The following is a 14,070-nucleotide window of genomic DNA, read 5'->3' as shown; positions in this document are numbered from 1 at the left end:
ATTGGGGTGCTGAGGGCAGATGTACAGAGAGGAAGGCCAAAAGATGCTAAAGACCTATTTCAAAAATATTGTGAATGGTCTTTTTTTTACTAGAAAGAGAACACAACTCTGCTTCCCCCCTTTCCCCCCCCCCATTCTGTTACTATATGAACTTCTATACCAAAGACATCAGATTCTTCTTTTCATAGGACTACTATTTGTGTACTTGGGTGTATTGCTAATGAATATTATTAATATAGTGATCCTATTTTCATTAGTAACATAGTTTATTTACATTATGAATTAAGTGGGGGAGAGGTAAAATGAACATTTTATAAGAAAATGTGTCTTCAAGCTTGAGCAAATGATTATAAATAGATATGTTGAATATTAATTGTTCAAAAATTTGAGGCATCTAATATATCACACTTAACAATCAGGCTGGGGGTATAGCTCAATGGTAGAGCACTGGCCTAGCTTGCTTCAGGCCTTGGGCTTGATCCCCAGCCAAGTTTAAAATGTAAAAAAGCAAAAAAGGTCAGAGACATTCTTTAGGAAAGCAGCCACATTCTTCCACTCATGCCTAGAAGCTCATCATGTCACCTGGCTATGACTTTGAACAGGCAGGATGAATATAGGGAGGAGGAGCTGCTTCCCTCTGTGGATCACAAAGCAGGTCCACATTAAAGCAGCAATCTGTCCATGTGGGTGCATTTTCTGCACCCCTATAGGTCATCTGGAATCTGATACTTCTGCCTGAGTCCATATATATATGTATATATTTGTAAGTATATATATATAATAAGCTTAAACCTATTGACTTTCCAACAGTCCAAGACTGAGGGGCCAGTGAGGGCCTTATGCTATGACATATTATGGTAGAGGCATCACATGGTGAGAGAGATTGAGAGGAGACAGCACATGTGTGCAAGAGGAGGCTGAACTTTACACTTGCAATAACGATGTCATCCATTCATGTGGGTGGATCTCTCGGGGTCTAATTTCCTCTCCAGTGCCTCACCTCTGAACACTTCTTAATGCCGTGCCAGCTTCAACATGAGGGTTGGATGAGACATTGCAATGACAGCAGTTGCAGATGTTGTTGATCCTTTTGCAGTGAGGCCTTTGCCAGGACAGCACCAAGAACTATGCCCACACTCTCAGCAGGTACCCTGACCCCATAAACTCAGTGATGATGGCACAGCTCACACGTCCCCATGGAAACTTCTGGCCACAAGTCTTTGTGGGGACTCCTAGGGAGTCACTGAGGAAACCCCTTGACTTGCTGGTGAATTCCTTTATGCAGGACAACTCTGCGAGAGAGAAATGGGAGCTGGCAGTGAAGGCCTGAGAACTGTGTGACATTTTTCTCCCTATAAATTTCCCTTACTGGGGCTTCATTGTGTTTCCCCTGCTCGGGTTTTCCTTATGGTTGAGGCCCATTCACTCTTCCATTCAGAAGAGGGAGTGAGAATGTGTCTTCCTGATGAGCTGCCAGAACTTTCCTTATGTTCAGGCAAAATGTCACCAAGGATGAACTGATGATAAGAGCCTCCATTCCTAACAGAGTGGCCACAGATCCCCCTGTTACACGTCTCACAGGCGGAGGTCTGAGCCACCCAGTAACAGAAGGGGTCATCGTCGGGTTTGTTCACTGGTGACATCATCGCTTGTTGCTATCAGCTGGCTCTTCAATGAGGATGTTGTGCCAAGAGACATGAAGAGCTTACAGGGAGACAGTATCCAACTATCAGTTCAATTAGAGGAAGACAGTTTAAACTGGACAGCAGAAAGCATTTGAGCAATTGCTTTAATGTGTAAAACTAATTTTGAGAATTTGAGATGCCTGATAGAACAGAGCCGGGGAAAGGCCTTTTCTGGACCTCTGTACTTAATGATGGCAGAATGGGCTGCTGTGACGTTACCTAAATTAGGACCTCATTGGCTCCTGGATGGAAACTGAGTTGAAAGTTGATCTCTGCTTGGAAAAACATTTAATGCAAAGAAGGAAAACAAAAAACAAGACTAAAATAGTTGTGGGGACAGTGTAGCATGGACCTGTGCTCTTATGAACACATCAGTACATCTCATTAAATGCTTGGTGTGAATGCTGCACTGCCCCTCTGAGGGGTTTCTATGTTGACTGCACTGTCAGGGCGTCTGAGTCTGTAAACCCAGTGACACATGGCCCCAGATTCTGACTAGTTTGCCTCTAGCAAGCAGGGACATTGTTTTTGCTCCAGTGACCTTCAAAGTGCCTGTAAGATTAGGGCCGGCCATCTGGAAAACTTTGATGGCTTTGAATGGTAAAGGTGGGGGAGGCACAGTCTCCATGGTGACATCAGCCTTGGCACTGGTTGCAGGCATTAGGTAGTCCTAGCTGTGAACTTTGGTGGCTGCTATAATCTTATTTGCCAGGAGGCAGGTGGAGGACAGGGCATGAGCTGCAGTAAGTCAAGACAAAGCTATCTTCAGAGCTGCATTTGGCAGCCTTCCAAGGTTCTTTGAACCCCTACATTGATGTGAGAGTGACCGAAGAGGGAATGAAGAGGCTGCAACTTAACTGAGCCTTGGGGATAACGCTCCGGTAGACAGCAGAGGAAGACACCACATGAAGCTCAGGTGCAGACCTAGCTAGCCTTGTATCTCATGCTACATTTGTCTGCCCCTAGTTTCAGAGACAGAAGAAAGATTTTCTTTGGTGTAAAGCCTGCCTTTGCAAATCTTCATCTTCCCCTGCCTCACCCCCCTCCCCAACAGGCTCCAGTGTCACCCTCTAGGATTGACAAAGCAAACATCCATCCCACTGGGGAAACACCATTCTTACCCACAGGAATGTGGTTTAGCCCAGTAGCCCAGATACGTCAAGCCAAGACATTCATGTGACTGTATGAAATTGTCACCTTTCCTATATGAACAATAATTCAGTCTTATCCACAGTTACCTCCATTTGTGTTTTTAGATTTTTTTTTCAATTTACAAACATTTAACTTAAATGATTGTTCTGTCTCCTTTGAAATATCCTCCCTATCTTTGCACAGAAGAGACACCGAAGGTACCTGATCCAAGAGTGAGGGTCTTGCCTTTACTGGGGTGTATATGTGGGAAGGGGAGAAAGTCACTGCGTCACTAGAATTAGGACATTAAGTGCATTCTCCTATAAGTGTTGTGAGTTGTTAAATTAAATGATAGCATTTTATATAAGTTAAATTTAATTGAATGGGCTGATCTAAAATTATATTTAGACTCTTTCTGTAGGGAAATAGGATTCTCATATAAGTAACCCTCTGGAATACTACTTGTTCTTAAAAAATGTGGAGTTTCAGGATTTACAGCTTCCAGATAGACTCTTGATTTCAGCAAGGTTTTAGAAAGATGCTGGAATGAAGGAAAGACCTTCCAGAAATGGAGAGTTACCAGGCTTGTCCTGTACAGAAGCGAGATTTATCACTGTGGGACTTTTTTTCTACTCTTCACCAAACTGTAATTAATTAAAAATGAAATTTTATATAATTGCAACGATGTAACCCATATGTTGGTGAGTTTTAGTACTTAACCCAAGTACATTTTACTACATGTTTTTTCCCACAGTTATTATGATTCAATGATAGAAGTTTAGTAATTAAAATACTTTGATTACACAAAATATATATTTAGGTTAGGTTAATTAATATGACAGTATTTGGGGTGAAATGGAGAATCTTATTCTCAACCTAAGTATGAATGTGTTTGATCTTAATTTCCTGGATAAAGAGATTCATAAAGTACTACTTATTTCACCTGCTTAGTTTATATGCCATTTTACTTTTGTTTTACCATTTTATAAAGTTAAAATACTTTCTTCAGGCAGAGTAAGAAAAAAAGAAAGACGTGATTTATGTTAAATATTTCTAAGATTTATATTATACATATATATATTTATATTTATATTGATTTGAGTTTTGGGTTTTTGGTACTAGGGACTATACCCAGGGGTACTCTATCAGTGAGATATTTTCCAGTGGCCCCGCCCCTTTTTCTTTTTCTTTTTCTTTTTTGAACGAGGGTCTCACTAAGTTGCTGAGGCTGGCCTCGAACTTGTGATCTTCCTGCTTCAGCCTCCTGAGTGGCTAGGATTATAGATATGTGCCACTGTGCCCAGCTTCGATTCCAATCTTTGAACATTTTTATTCAGATCTTATTGATCAACATTAGGACAGAATAAAGTATATCTTATCAATATCTACATTTGAACATTAATTTTAAAAATAATATTTTAAGTATGATAAGAAACATTTATTTATAAAATTCCTAATTCCCAGATGATACGTTTTGTGTAATCTGAACATTCAGATGACTAAATTTTGGTAGATAAAATGATTACCAATTAAAATGAGATATCTGTAATGGTAGTTTAAAAGTGGCTAATTAAATATGACTATAAACATGTCAGTATTTATCACCCTATGATATTAAAATTCCTTTTTAACTAAATATTTTAAAAGTCATTTACAAAATTAGATACTATTGCCATAAGAAAATAGATAGCCCTTAAATTGAACTTTTAACCACAGGAACTATAACAGTGACCATTAAAAATTTGTAATAGTAGTACTGTCAAACAACAAATAGAACATTTTGTTTTATGACTAGAAATGATAAATTTCAGTAGTTTCAAAGATACTCCTCAGAGACTAATCAGTGATATGCCCCTGGTTTTCAGTGCTTTCTCTTTATTATATATCCTCTTCCTAGTGGCATCAGTGGTCATCATTCATGCAAACATCCATGAGGACCAGGCAAGTGTCCATAACAAAGAATTATTTGGCCCCAAGTGGCCTCAGTTTGATAAACTGGAGTTCTACAGAGCAGTCATTTCTCCTCTCTGTTCACTGGTCACTCAGCTCACTGAAGGCGAGAATACAGAGCAAAATCAGAAGTGGTTTCAGCTTTCAAAGTACTTCTCAGACTCTTCAGAGAGGTTAGTGGAGAGATCAGACCAGGAGAGCAGAGGGCCAGAACAGTGTGGGGAGTGCTAGAACTGAGCTATGCATGAGGCCCTGGGGCCCACAGCAGGAGCATCTCTGTAGGGCAAAGTTAGTTTGAACTAAAAAGCTTCCTAAGGCAAAGCAGATGTCAGGACAGGAATAAGGCATTTTAAACAAAGAAGATCTAATAAAGGAATATTTTTATACAGCTGGGAAACAAAAGATAATGAAGCAATTCAGAGACAAGCAATAGCAGAGAGGTGCTACCAACCTCTTAGACTGGAGTGATAAAGAAAAGAGGTGGAGTCTGTTGAGCCAGAAACCGGTGTCACCTTTGGGACCTCACACTTGGGGGGAAGGAACTGCCTAGCTGAGGGAGAAGCCAAAGCAGAGACATAGCAACTACTGAAAACGCTCACTAGAGAGACCCAGAGAGAGAGGAGGAGGAGGAGGAGGAGGAGGAATAATAATAATAATAATAACAACAACAACACTGGGTCTCCCTTCCATTCACGCGTCATCTTCTACCATTGCTTCCCACTGGCCAAACTGGGAATTGTGGTTTCCTATAATCCAGAGGGACAACAAGGGCCAGAGAAAGAATCTGAAAACAGGGAAGGAAATAGGCAGAGGCCCAACAGTATGGATGAGGATCTCTACGAATAATCCAGTATTACTACAGTGAAAGGTGGTGAGTGCTAAGCTGAGGAGATCCCACATTTTCTCAAAGGTCCAAAGGCGGACACTGGGCTCAGTGATAGAGCTTCATTTGCAGATTGGGAAGGACACTGTCAGCAGAGTGAAGGATGGGTTGTAGGTGAGCCAGACCATTCACAAGGCCAGAGAGGGGCCAGGAAGCCCAGGCAGCTGTCCAGGTGGAAAGTTCCTCAGGCTGATGGTAAGGCAGTGGCAACCCCACACTGTGCAAAGATGGATGAGATGAGCATGAAAACCTGTGGGAGACCAACCTGGCATGACTGAGTTAACTCCCCTGCTGGGCGATGTGGCTTCAGGCACCCTTGCTGCTAGACTGCCCCGCTCTTCTAGGGTTCAAGTGACTCTTGTCTTCCTGCCCAGGCTTGTCTTCCTACAGCCCCATGGGTGGAGCTATGCTTACCTGTTCCTTTGTAATATTACCCCTTGCCCTGTTTAGGATAGAATCTTCCATGCAAGTGCCTTGTGTGTGTCCCCTTCTCTTACTGTGCCCTTGGGTGTGGCCTACCCAGGTGTCAGTCAACCTGCTGACAGTGGACATCATGAAGATAGACTCAGCCCCTGAAACCTGACCCCTTGCCTCATTTGAATAGCTTCTCCTCAATAAAAGGGGTCAGCACGTTCTCTCTCTCTTCCTGCAGACCCTTAAGGCCGGAGGAGCTGTCACAGAGACCCCAAAGAAAAAGTTATTTGTGTCTCTTGTGTGGTTATTTTGCACAGCCCAGTTAGCCCACTTTACTTGAAGTGACCCCTGAGCCCTTTAGTCACGAACAGAAACCCAACAAGAACCTCTTAGACTTGGTGATCAAAGAGATTTGCAGGAGAAGAAAGCCTTATAGGATGACCCCAGTTTATGGCCAGTAGGTGGCAGTGTTGGGACTGGAATCTTTTTTTTTTTTTTTTTTTTTTAAAGAGAGAGTGAGAGAGGAGAGAGAGAGAGAGAGAGAGAATTTTTAATATTTATTTTTTAGTTCTCGGCGGACACAACATCTTTGTTGGTATGTGGTGCTGAGGATCGAACCCGGGCCGCACGCATGCCAGGCGAGCGCGCTACCGCTTGAGCCACATCCCCAGCCCGGGACTGGAATCTTGTCCTGCTGATTACCACCCTATGGCACTTTCGCTAATAACAGTGTAGTAGTTCCCCATATTCACAGGGGATATGCTCACCAAGACTCTGGTAGATGAATGAAACCCCAGCTAGTTGGATCGGGAGGCTGAGGCAGGAGGATCATGAGTTCAAAGCCAGCCTCAGCATCTTAGCAAGGTCTCAAGTAACTCTGTCTGTAAATAAAATACGTATTTAAAAAAGGGCTGTGGATATGGCTCTGTGGTTAGATACCCCTGGTTTCAATCCCAGGTACCACACACAAAAAAAGTATTTTTTCTATATAGACATGCCTACGATAAATTTTCATTTTTTTACATAATTAAAGCGCTTTGCAGCTCCTCTTTGGCATGTTTGAATTGCTAGCATCACTACTCTTGGGCTTTGAGACCTTATTAAGCAAAATAAGAGTTAATTGGACATAGCACTACAACAGTTGACCAGATAACTAACATGGCTACTAAGTGATTAATGGGTAGGTACTGTATACAGCATGGATACACTGGACAAGGAGATGACTCATGGCCTGGCCAGGATAGAGCAGGACTGTACGAGAATTCATCCCGATACACACACACAAAAATGTGATGTAAAACCTATGTATTATTTACTTTGAAATATTCCATTTAATATTTTTGGATTGCTTTTTGTCTGAATGTAGTTAAAAATACAGAAAGTGAAACTGGGAGGATGAGTAGTTGTAAATTACTCAGTCCCTTAAGTCCCAATCTCTAAATAGGGGTTAGATATTCCCTAAGGCAATATTCTCTAGTACTGTGATTCAGGGATCCATACCTTCACTCCTTTAGCCAGTAAGAATTCAATGTGTTTTCTTCTGGTGTCACTTTTTTCTGTAATTTAGGTCAACAATTACAGAAATCTTCTTACTTGCTCATGTAACCTGGTTACATTCCTAGATTTCAAATTTAAGTTATAATTTAAATTTGCTGGTCATAGTTGTTTTTAGAGATTTCTCATTATGACTGGGAAGAAACTTCTATTCTGAAGTTCGTGCAACCCAGAATCCAGCTTGTAGTCAATTGGATTTCACAATATTCCCATCTAACATTCTTTCTTGTAGTTCTGTTCATAAACATCTCTGGCAGAGCTCCCACGATTTATAAGACTTGGTATAAAACCACTAATTGAATTGCAACCCTTGTTAGCTAATAGAGGTCAAAGTATTAGTTCTAAATAATGCAACTTGGTATGTTACTCAGAAATTCCAGGAAAAGTCTTTTTCCACAGTTTTCAGTTTCATTCTAAGCAGTATACAACAATCCCATTGTTCCGCTCATGAGCAAAATAGTAAGTAATTAGTCTTCTAAAAAGCATGTTTCCCCTATTTAGAAGCTCAGGTTTTCTGCATAATTTTTTTAACAGATTCTGAATTCTAAAGCTTAAGTAAGTTTTAAGTAAATACTTATTAGTGTTATAAAATTTAAGCATCTTCACTATAAAAAAATGTAATGGTATGTAATGATGATTTGTTACCTTGGCACAGGCAGGATAACATGCAATTTCACATCAAGATAAAAAAAAAAAAAATTTCCTGGGCATGGTGGCGCACACCTGTAATCCCAGCCTCCTCAGGAGGCTGAGGCAGAAGGATTGCAAATTGGAGGCCAGCCTCAGAAATTTAGTGAGACTGTCTCAAAATAAAAAATAAACAGGGCTGGGAATATAGCTCAGTGGTAGCATATCCATGTTCAGTTTCCTGTACTGCCAAGACAAAAAACAAACAAATAAACAAAAAGCTAAGTTCAAGGGATCCAGTTCTTGTGCTCTGAGTATACAGTCTTAATCTAAAGGCAGCCATGTTAAACTATTGTTATAGTGTTTTGGTGATACAATTTAGACCCTATGGAATACAGAGTAAGGAATCTTATTTCAGGGAAGGAATTCCAAAGAAAGTTACACCTACAGTTGGTCTTAAAGAATGATTAGGTTTTAGACTTTTCTAAACCCATTTTCCTCTTAATATCCACTACTTCATTATAGGGAGCTGTGCTTCTGACTGTTATTCTACTTATATATCAAGTGCTTTTCTGCAGGCCTTGAACCCTTAGGGTCAGCTCAAGGCAGCTGTCCTTCTTGGTTCCAGAAGTTCTCCTATACCTTCTACTTGTGGTGTCTGTAGTTGTCCAGTTGAATTATGTGGCAGGAATCATGCCTTGTCCTGTTGTAACAGGGGTTGTTCACTTGATGCTTTGACTATATTCCTTTTTTTTTTTTTTAAAGGAGAGAGAGAGAGAGAGAGAGAGAGAGAGAGAGAGAGAGAGAGAGAGAGAGAATTTTTAGTATTTATTTTTTAGTTCTCGGCGGACACAACATCTTTGTTGGTATGTGGTGCTGAGGATCGAACCCGGGCCGCACGCATGCCAGGCGAGCGCGCTACCGCTGAGCCACATCTCCAGCCCATTGACTATATTCCTTGTGGCTTTGAAAGTTACATGCTTTTTCTTTTTCGCAATCTTCTTTTCCTTAAACTTCTTCTCCCTGATCTTCTTTCCCCTAAACTTCTCCTTTCTGATCTTTGTCCTTAATCTCATTTTCTCTGAATCACCTCTATAAAACCCCCTGTTACTGAGGATGGGCAGAACCACAGCCTTTGGGACAGGAGTCCTCTGTGTTTCTCCTTTGCTAGCAAAGCAAGAAACTTTTTTTTTTTTTATCAAGACCGTGTCTTCCTTATTGGATTGGCATCAAGGATGAGGACCAAGCTTTTGGCTACACTGTGTGTCCAGGGCAAGTCATAATTAGACCTTTCCAACTTCAAGTGTAGCCAATCAGCGCCTGTGAACTGGATTTGAATATTCAATTAAACTATTTGGTACATTTCAGCATTTTGAAATGTTGAAACAACCACAGTCCCCTATCCCTCCCAGAATAGGTGAGGATAGAGGTGAATAGTTGGACAGAATTGGTGAGAATAGACAGGTGATACTGAATGTAGGACTTATTTTGGAACTTGTCACAGATTTCAATTCTAGACTTTGCCTATTTGACTCATTCAAATGCAATTCACAGCCCTTCAGATCCCCCTCATGTCTCCATTAGAACATTAAAACTGCAGAGGGCATTTAGTAGCCCATCAGTCTTTAAATTAGTGTATTGGCTGATGCTGGCTGTCAGTATAACCTCCCTGGTCCCAGATGGAATCAACCCTTTAACCATGGCTCTCCCTGGGAATCCTCCTCACTGAATAGTAGGCAGGGGCCAGTAAAAAAACTCACCAAGAAGGTAGGACATAGAGGACACATACTTTGCTGGAGGTCAAATTCTGCACTTGTGAAGAGTAAGCTACTTAGAGATCTAATCTCAAGGTCTTTCTACAACTTCCTCTTACTTCTTCCCTCCTGCCTTGGGGGGAAATGTCCTTGACAGGCCTGTAAAGATTGTTGGAACTTGATTTGTCAGGGTCGTGACATGCTGGAACCGAAGACAGATGCTTGGGGTGCAAATCCCAGCTGTGCCTCTGTCTTTGCTCATTAGTTTAGTGCAGTGGAGAACAGCATAGGCACTGGAGAGGCAGCTGCAGGACCCCCAGACAAATGGCCTGACCTTCCCAAGAGTCCATTTGATGGTCTGTAAAGTAGAAATCAAGGCTCAGGATGGTGGCACAGAATCCCAGTTACTTAAGAGTCTGAGGCAGGAGGATTGCAATTTCAAGGCCAGCCTGAGAAACCTTGTGAGACCCTGTTTCAAAATAAAATAAAAGGACTAGTGATGTAGATCAGTGATAGGGTATTTGTCTAGCATGTGTAAAGCCCCGGGTTCAATCCTCAGTAGCGCAAAAAATCTCTTTGAGATTTGCCTGAGTACTCAGTGGCATCATGTTTTTCAAGACCTTAGCATAGGATCCAGACATGTAATGAGCACTAACTAAATGGTAGTCTCTTGTAGTTATTATCTGTCATTCATTCACTAATGATTTATTCAGAATGTGCAGGCTGTGATGTTTTTAAGCTATCCTATGGAAACTCAACAGATCTCGCCTGATGAGGGGGGAAGATTAAGGGTAGCACAGATTTCACTTTGGTGGGGCAAGGAGGGCATGGACACGTGCGGGGAGAGTATGGAGACAGGTGCATGTGTGGGGAAGTGCATGGGCCAGGTATGTACAGTTGTCTGGGCATGTGAGATGAGGGAAGAGGGTACAGTATTTGTTTAATTTGAATTCTTAGGTCTGAATTTTTAATACTCCAGGCTCCGCCCCACATCTCTTCATTTTATGGCCAGTTAGAATCTGTTGAAAAGTCTCTTTGCTAACTGTGTTTTCTTTACAAAGCCTTTCCTCATGCTTCCTTGGTTTGGTCCCTCCTACCCTTGTGTCCATGCAGCTTTGTAAAGCTCTCACTTTCCTGGTGCTTTACAGCCCTCTTTAGACAGGAAGTAGCCAAGAGCATCCTGGTCACTATCATCCTCTGAGCAGCAGCATTCCATGAACTCTGCTTGTGTATTGACTGCATTGCATTTAACACAGGCTAGCTGGCATTTCAGTGTGACACGTTTTGAAATAGTTTTGTTTTTGTTTTTAGTATTTGATAACAAAAGACTCAGTTCAAATAAAGAGAAGGCACAATTTTGATTATTGCCTTGACATGTTCATTCAGATTTCAGCAATTCAGGAGTTCTTCATATTAAACGCACCAACCCATAACTATCTTTTTCTGTTTTAGGACTGTATGTTTGCATTCTTGCCTTGATTTGTTATGAAATGAATTGAAAAAAAAAAGTACAACTTTAATTTAGAAGCAGTTCTTGTTTGATCGTGGGACTTGCTTTTCTTTTTTTTTTTCTATTAGCAATTGTTAAGCATAGTAATTAGACCCTGATTATAAAGGCTCCTCTGTGGGCAAGATGGCTAACTGTCTGCTTTCTTTTCTGCTACAGGCAGTGGCCACCTCTGCAGAGACCCATGAACACAGTAGTTATGAAGGCCAGGCTGGTGGCCCTGGAGATGAAGGTCTGGAGCTGGGACCTATGGACACAGATGTCTGTGTGCATCTGAAGCACACTGCACTGTGGCCACGGGTGCCCTGCCCCAAGAACATGACAACAGCTCAGAATGGCCATGGGCCAGGTGTTGCAGCCACCTGTTCAGCCTCAGATCCAAAGGACCCCAGAATGGTGACTGTCCCGGCATGTCAGAATGGAAGCTGCAGGAGCAGCCCCAGCAGTGACACTGAAGCCCCCGAAGCCAGAGTCAGCCCTTCCAAATTCATGCGTCTTTTCGCTGTGAGCCGGAAAAGAATGAGTGCCAATCCTGAGAGGCCCCGTTCCCTGGTCCTGATGGGGAATTCTTCAACATGGAATGCACTGGCCTCCTTCCGGAAAATGGGATCTTTTAAAAAACTGAAGTCCTCTGTCTTTCAAGGAATTCAGAACCGGGAGGGCTTAGGTGCCTCAAAGGAAGATGCATCGGAACATGACCTGGGAAAAGCAATCCCTAATGGTGCCATTGTGGGAATTGATGCTAGCAGATGTTCCTTGTGGGGGCAGTCATGTGACCCCCACAGGGCAGGGGAAGGAGGTACATCCGATGGCTCTGACCCCGAGGACATAGACGATGCCTTCCAGAGGAGCACCCACCGCTCCCGCAGCATCCGCAGGGCCTATGGTCTGGGCCGCATCAATCTACTGGATTCTGAGAAACATCACAGCCCTCAGAACCATGTTAGGCCCCTGTCCCCCATCATTCAGGAGCCCACCCTGTGTGAAATCCTAGTGAAGGACTCTGAAAACAACAGCATCATCTACAGGAGGAGCAAGAGCACAGACAACTTAAACTTCCTGAAGAAAAGTTCCTTCAAACGAAAGTCCACCTCCAATCTCGCAGACCTTCGAGCGGCTAATGAAAAGCTGACACCCCAGCGGACCCTGAGCAGTTCATCTGCAGACTCCGAAAAACTTGGTGGGTCAGAGAGAAGGATGAAACGCTGGAAGAGCCCCATCAGGGCCAAGGACTTTGACAGAGTCTTAAAACTTATGAGCAATGTGACTGATGCTGCCTGGAAGAGAGAGGGTTCCAAGAATGGGGCCCCCTCCCCCAGCGAGGCGAACCTCAGACTCCGGCTGCACAGCAGGCTGCACGATGACTACTCACGCCGCGTGTCCAGCAGCACCGAGCAGGACAGGAGGCGAGGCGTGTCGCCGGGGCACAGTGCTGCTGCATCCTGCCCCACGGCTCCTGGCTTCGGCTCTACCCCTTCTCAGGAGCCCCGCCTGGACGTTGACACAGCAGTGTGCCCTCTTGAAGCCCAAAGCTCCCGGGCATCAGAAAGTGATGGTCCCTCTGCCAGCAGCCCCTCAAGTCCAGTTGACTCGAAAGTGTTGAGCAAAACCTCCAGTGAGCCAGATGCAGGCAGCCAGTTTACATTTGACCCCAGGCAGCCTCCCATCCCTCTCAGGCCCACCTCGCCCAAGCCCCAGAGCCCTCAGAGCCCAGGGACAGGAGGCACCAAGTGTCCCAACAGTCTCAGTGCATTGTCACTGAGTTCAGTGGAAAGTGAAGAAAGGACAGAAGATTCCACTCAGAGAGAGCCCAGGCCTGTGTCCTTCCAGGACTCAGTGCCAACCACATGTGGTGACGAAGGTGGCGATGGAAGTGGTAGTGGCAGCCACCCTCAGCTGAGCCTTTGTGGGACAGCCAGTCCCAAGGAAAATCAGGAAGAGGTAAGGGTCCAGGTAGAAGTCCCTCCTGTAGGTGGCCTTGCTGAGTGATCAGTGCTTGTCCACTCTCAGTCTTCATCTCAGCCGGAGATTTCCATGCTATTCAGGGGTGTTGCTCTTGGTCCTTAACTGTCATAGTGACTGGTGGCCCTATGCTGATCATGTCACAGTTATGAGTGGGGATGGGAGTTGTCAATTTGCTCTTTACCAAGTTCAGAAGTAATTTCTATCTCTTTTTTGAAATGAACTTTTAATGTATCAAATTCCTTGAGGTAATATTTACCATCCATTCATTTTACTGAGTCTGCAGGGGTAGGGACATTCTATGTGGCTATTAGGTATTCTCAGTTTTTTGCATTTTTGAAACAATTTTTATTACCCAAATAGTTCTTTTTCACATTTCAAACGGTTTCTGTATCCTTTGCAACAGAGTTCTTATAAATATATTATTTGTGTTAGGAGGCCATTACATGTTCTAAGTCTGTGTTATTTCCTAGGAATGAATTTGAAACATGTAGTTCAGTACCTGTCAACCCACAGATGATGTTTGTTCAAAGTGATTTTTATGATGGTTATTGTTCTTATTTTTAGAATAGAATTTAAAGTATCTCATGAATTGAATCAGCT

General features: G+C 43.0%; 1 protein-coding gene across 1 annotated transcript in view; it reads left to right on the top strand.

Moving 5' to 3' along the window:
* Positions 1 to 14,070, top strand: part of Spata13 (spermatogenesis associated 13) — a 143,874-nt gene that overhangs the window by 54,919 nt on the left and 74,885 nt on the right. The window contains exon 2 of the mRNA XM_026394933.2: positions 11,665 to 13,446. Within this exon, the coding sequence (XP_026250718.2) occupies positions 11,755 to 13,446 (1,692 nt within the window). The 5' untranslated portion in view covers positions 11,665 to 11,754. The remainder of the gene's footprint in view (positions 1 to 11,664; positions 13,447 to 14,070) is intronic.

The sequence above is a fragment of the Urocitellus parryii genome, chromosome 2, assembly GCF_045843805.1.
Source record: "Urocitellus parryii isolate mUroPar1 chromosome 2, mUroPar1.hap1, whole genome shotgun sequence".
Taxonomy (NCBI): domain Eukaryota; kingdom Metazoa; phylum Chordata; class Mammalia; order Rodentia; family Sciuridae; genus Urocitellus; species Urocitellus parryii.
Note: the sequence above shows the minus strand (reverse complement) of the source record. Positions and strands in the feature narration are given on the sequence as shown.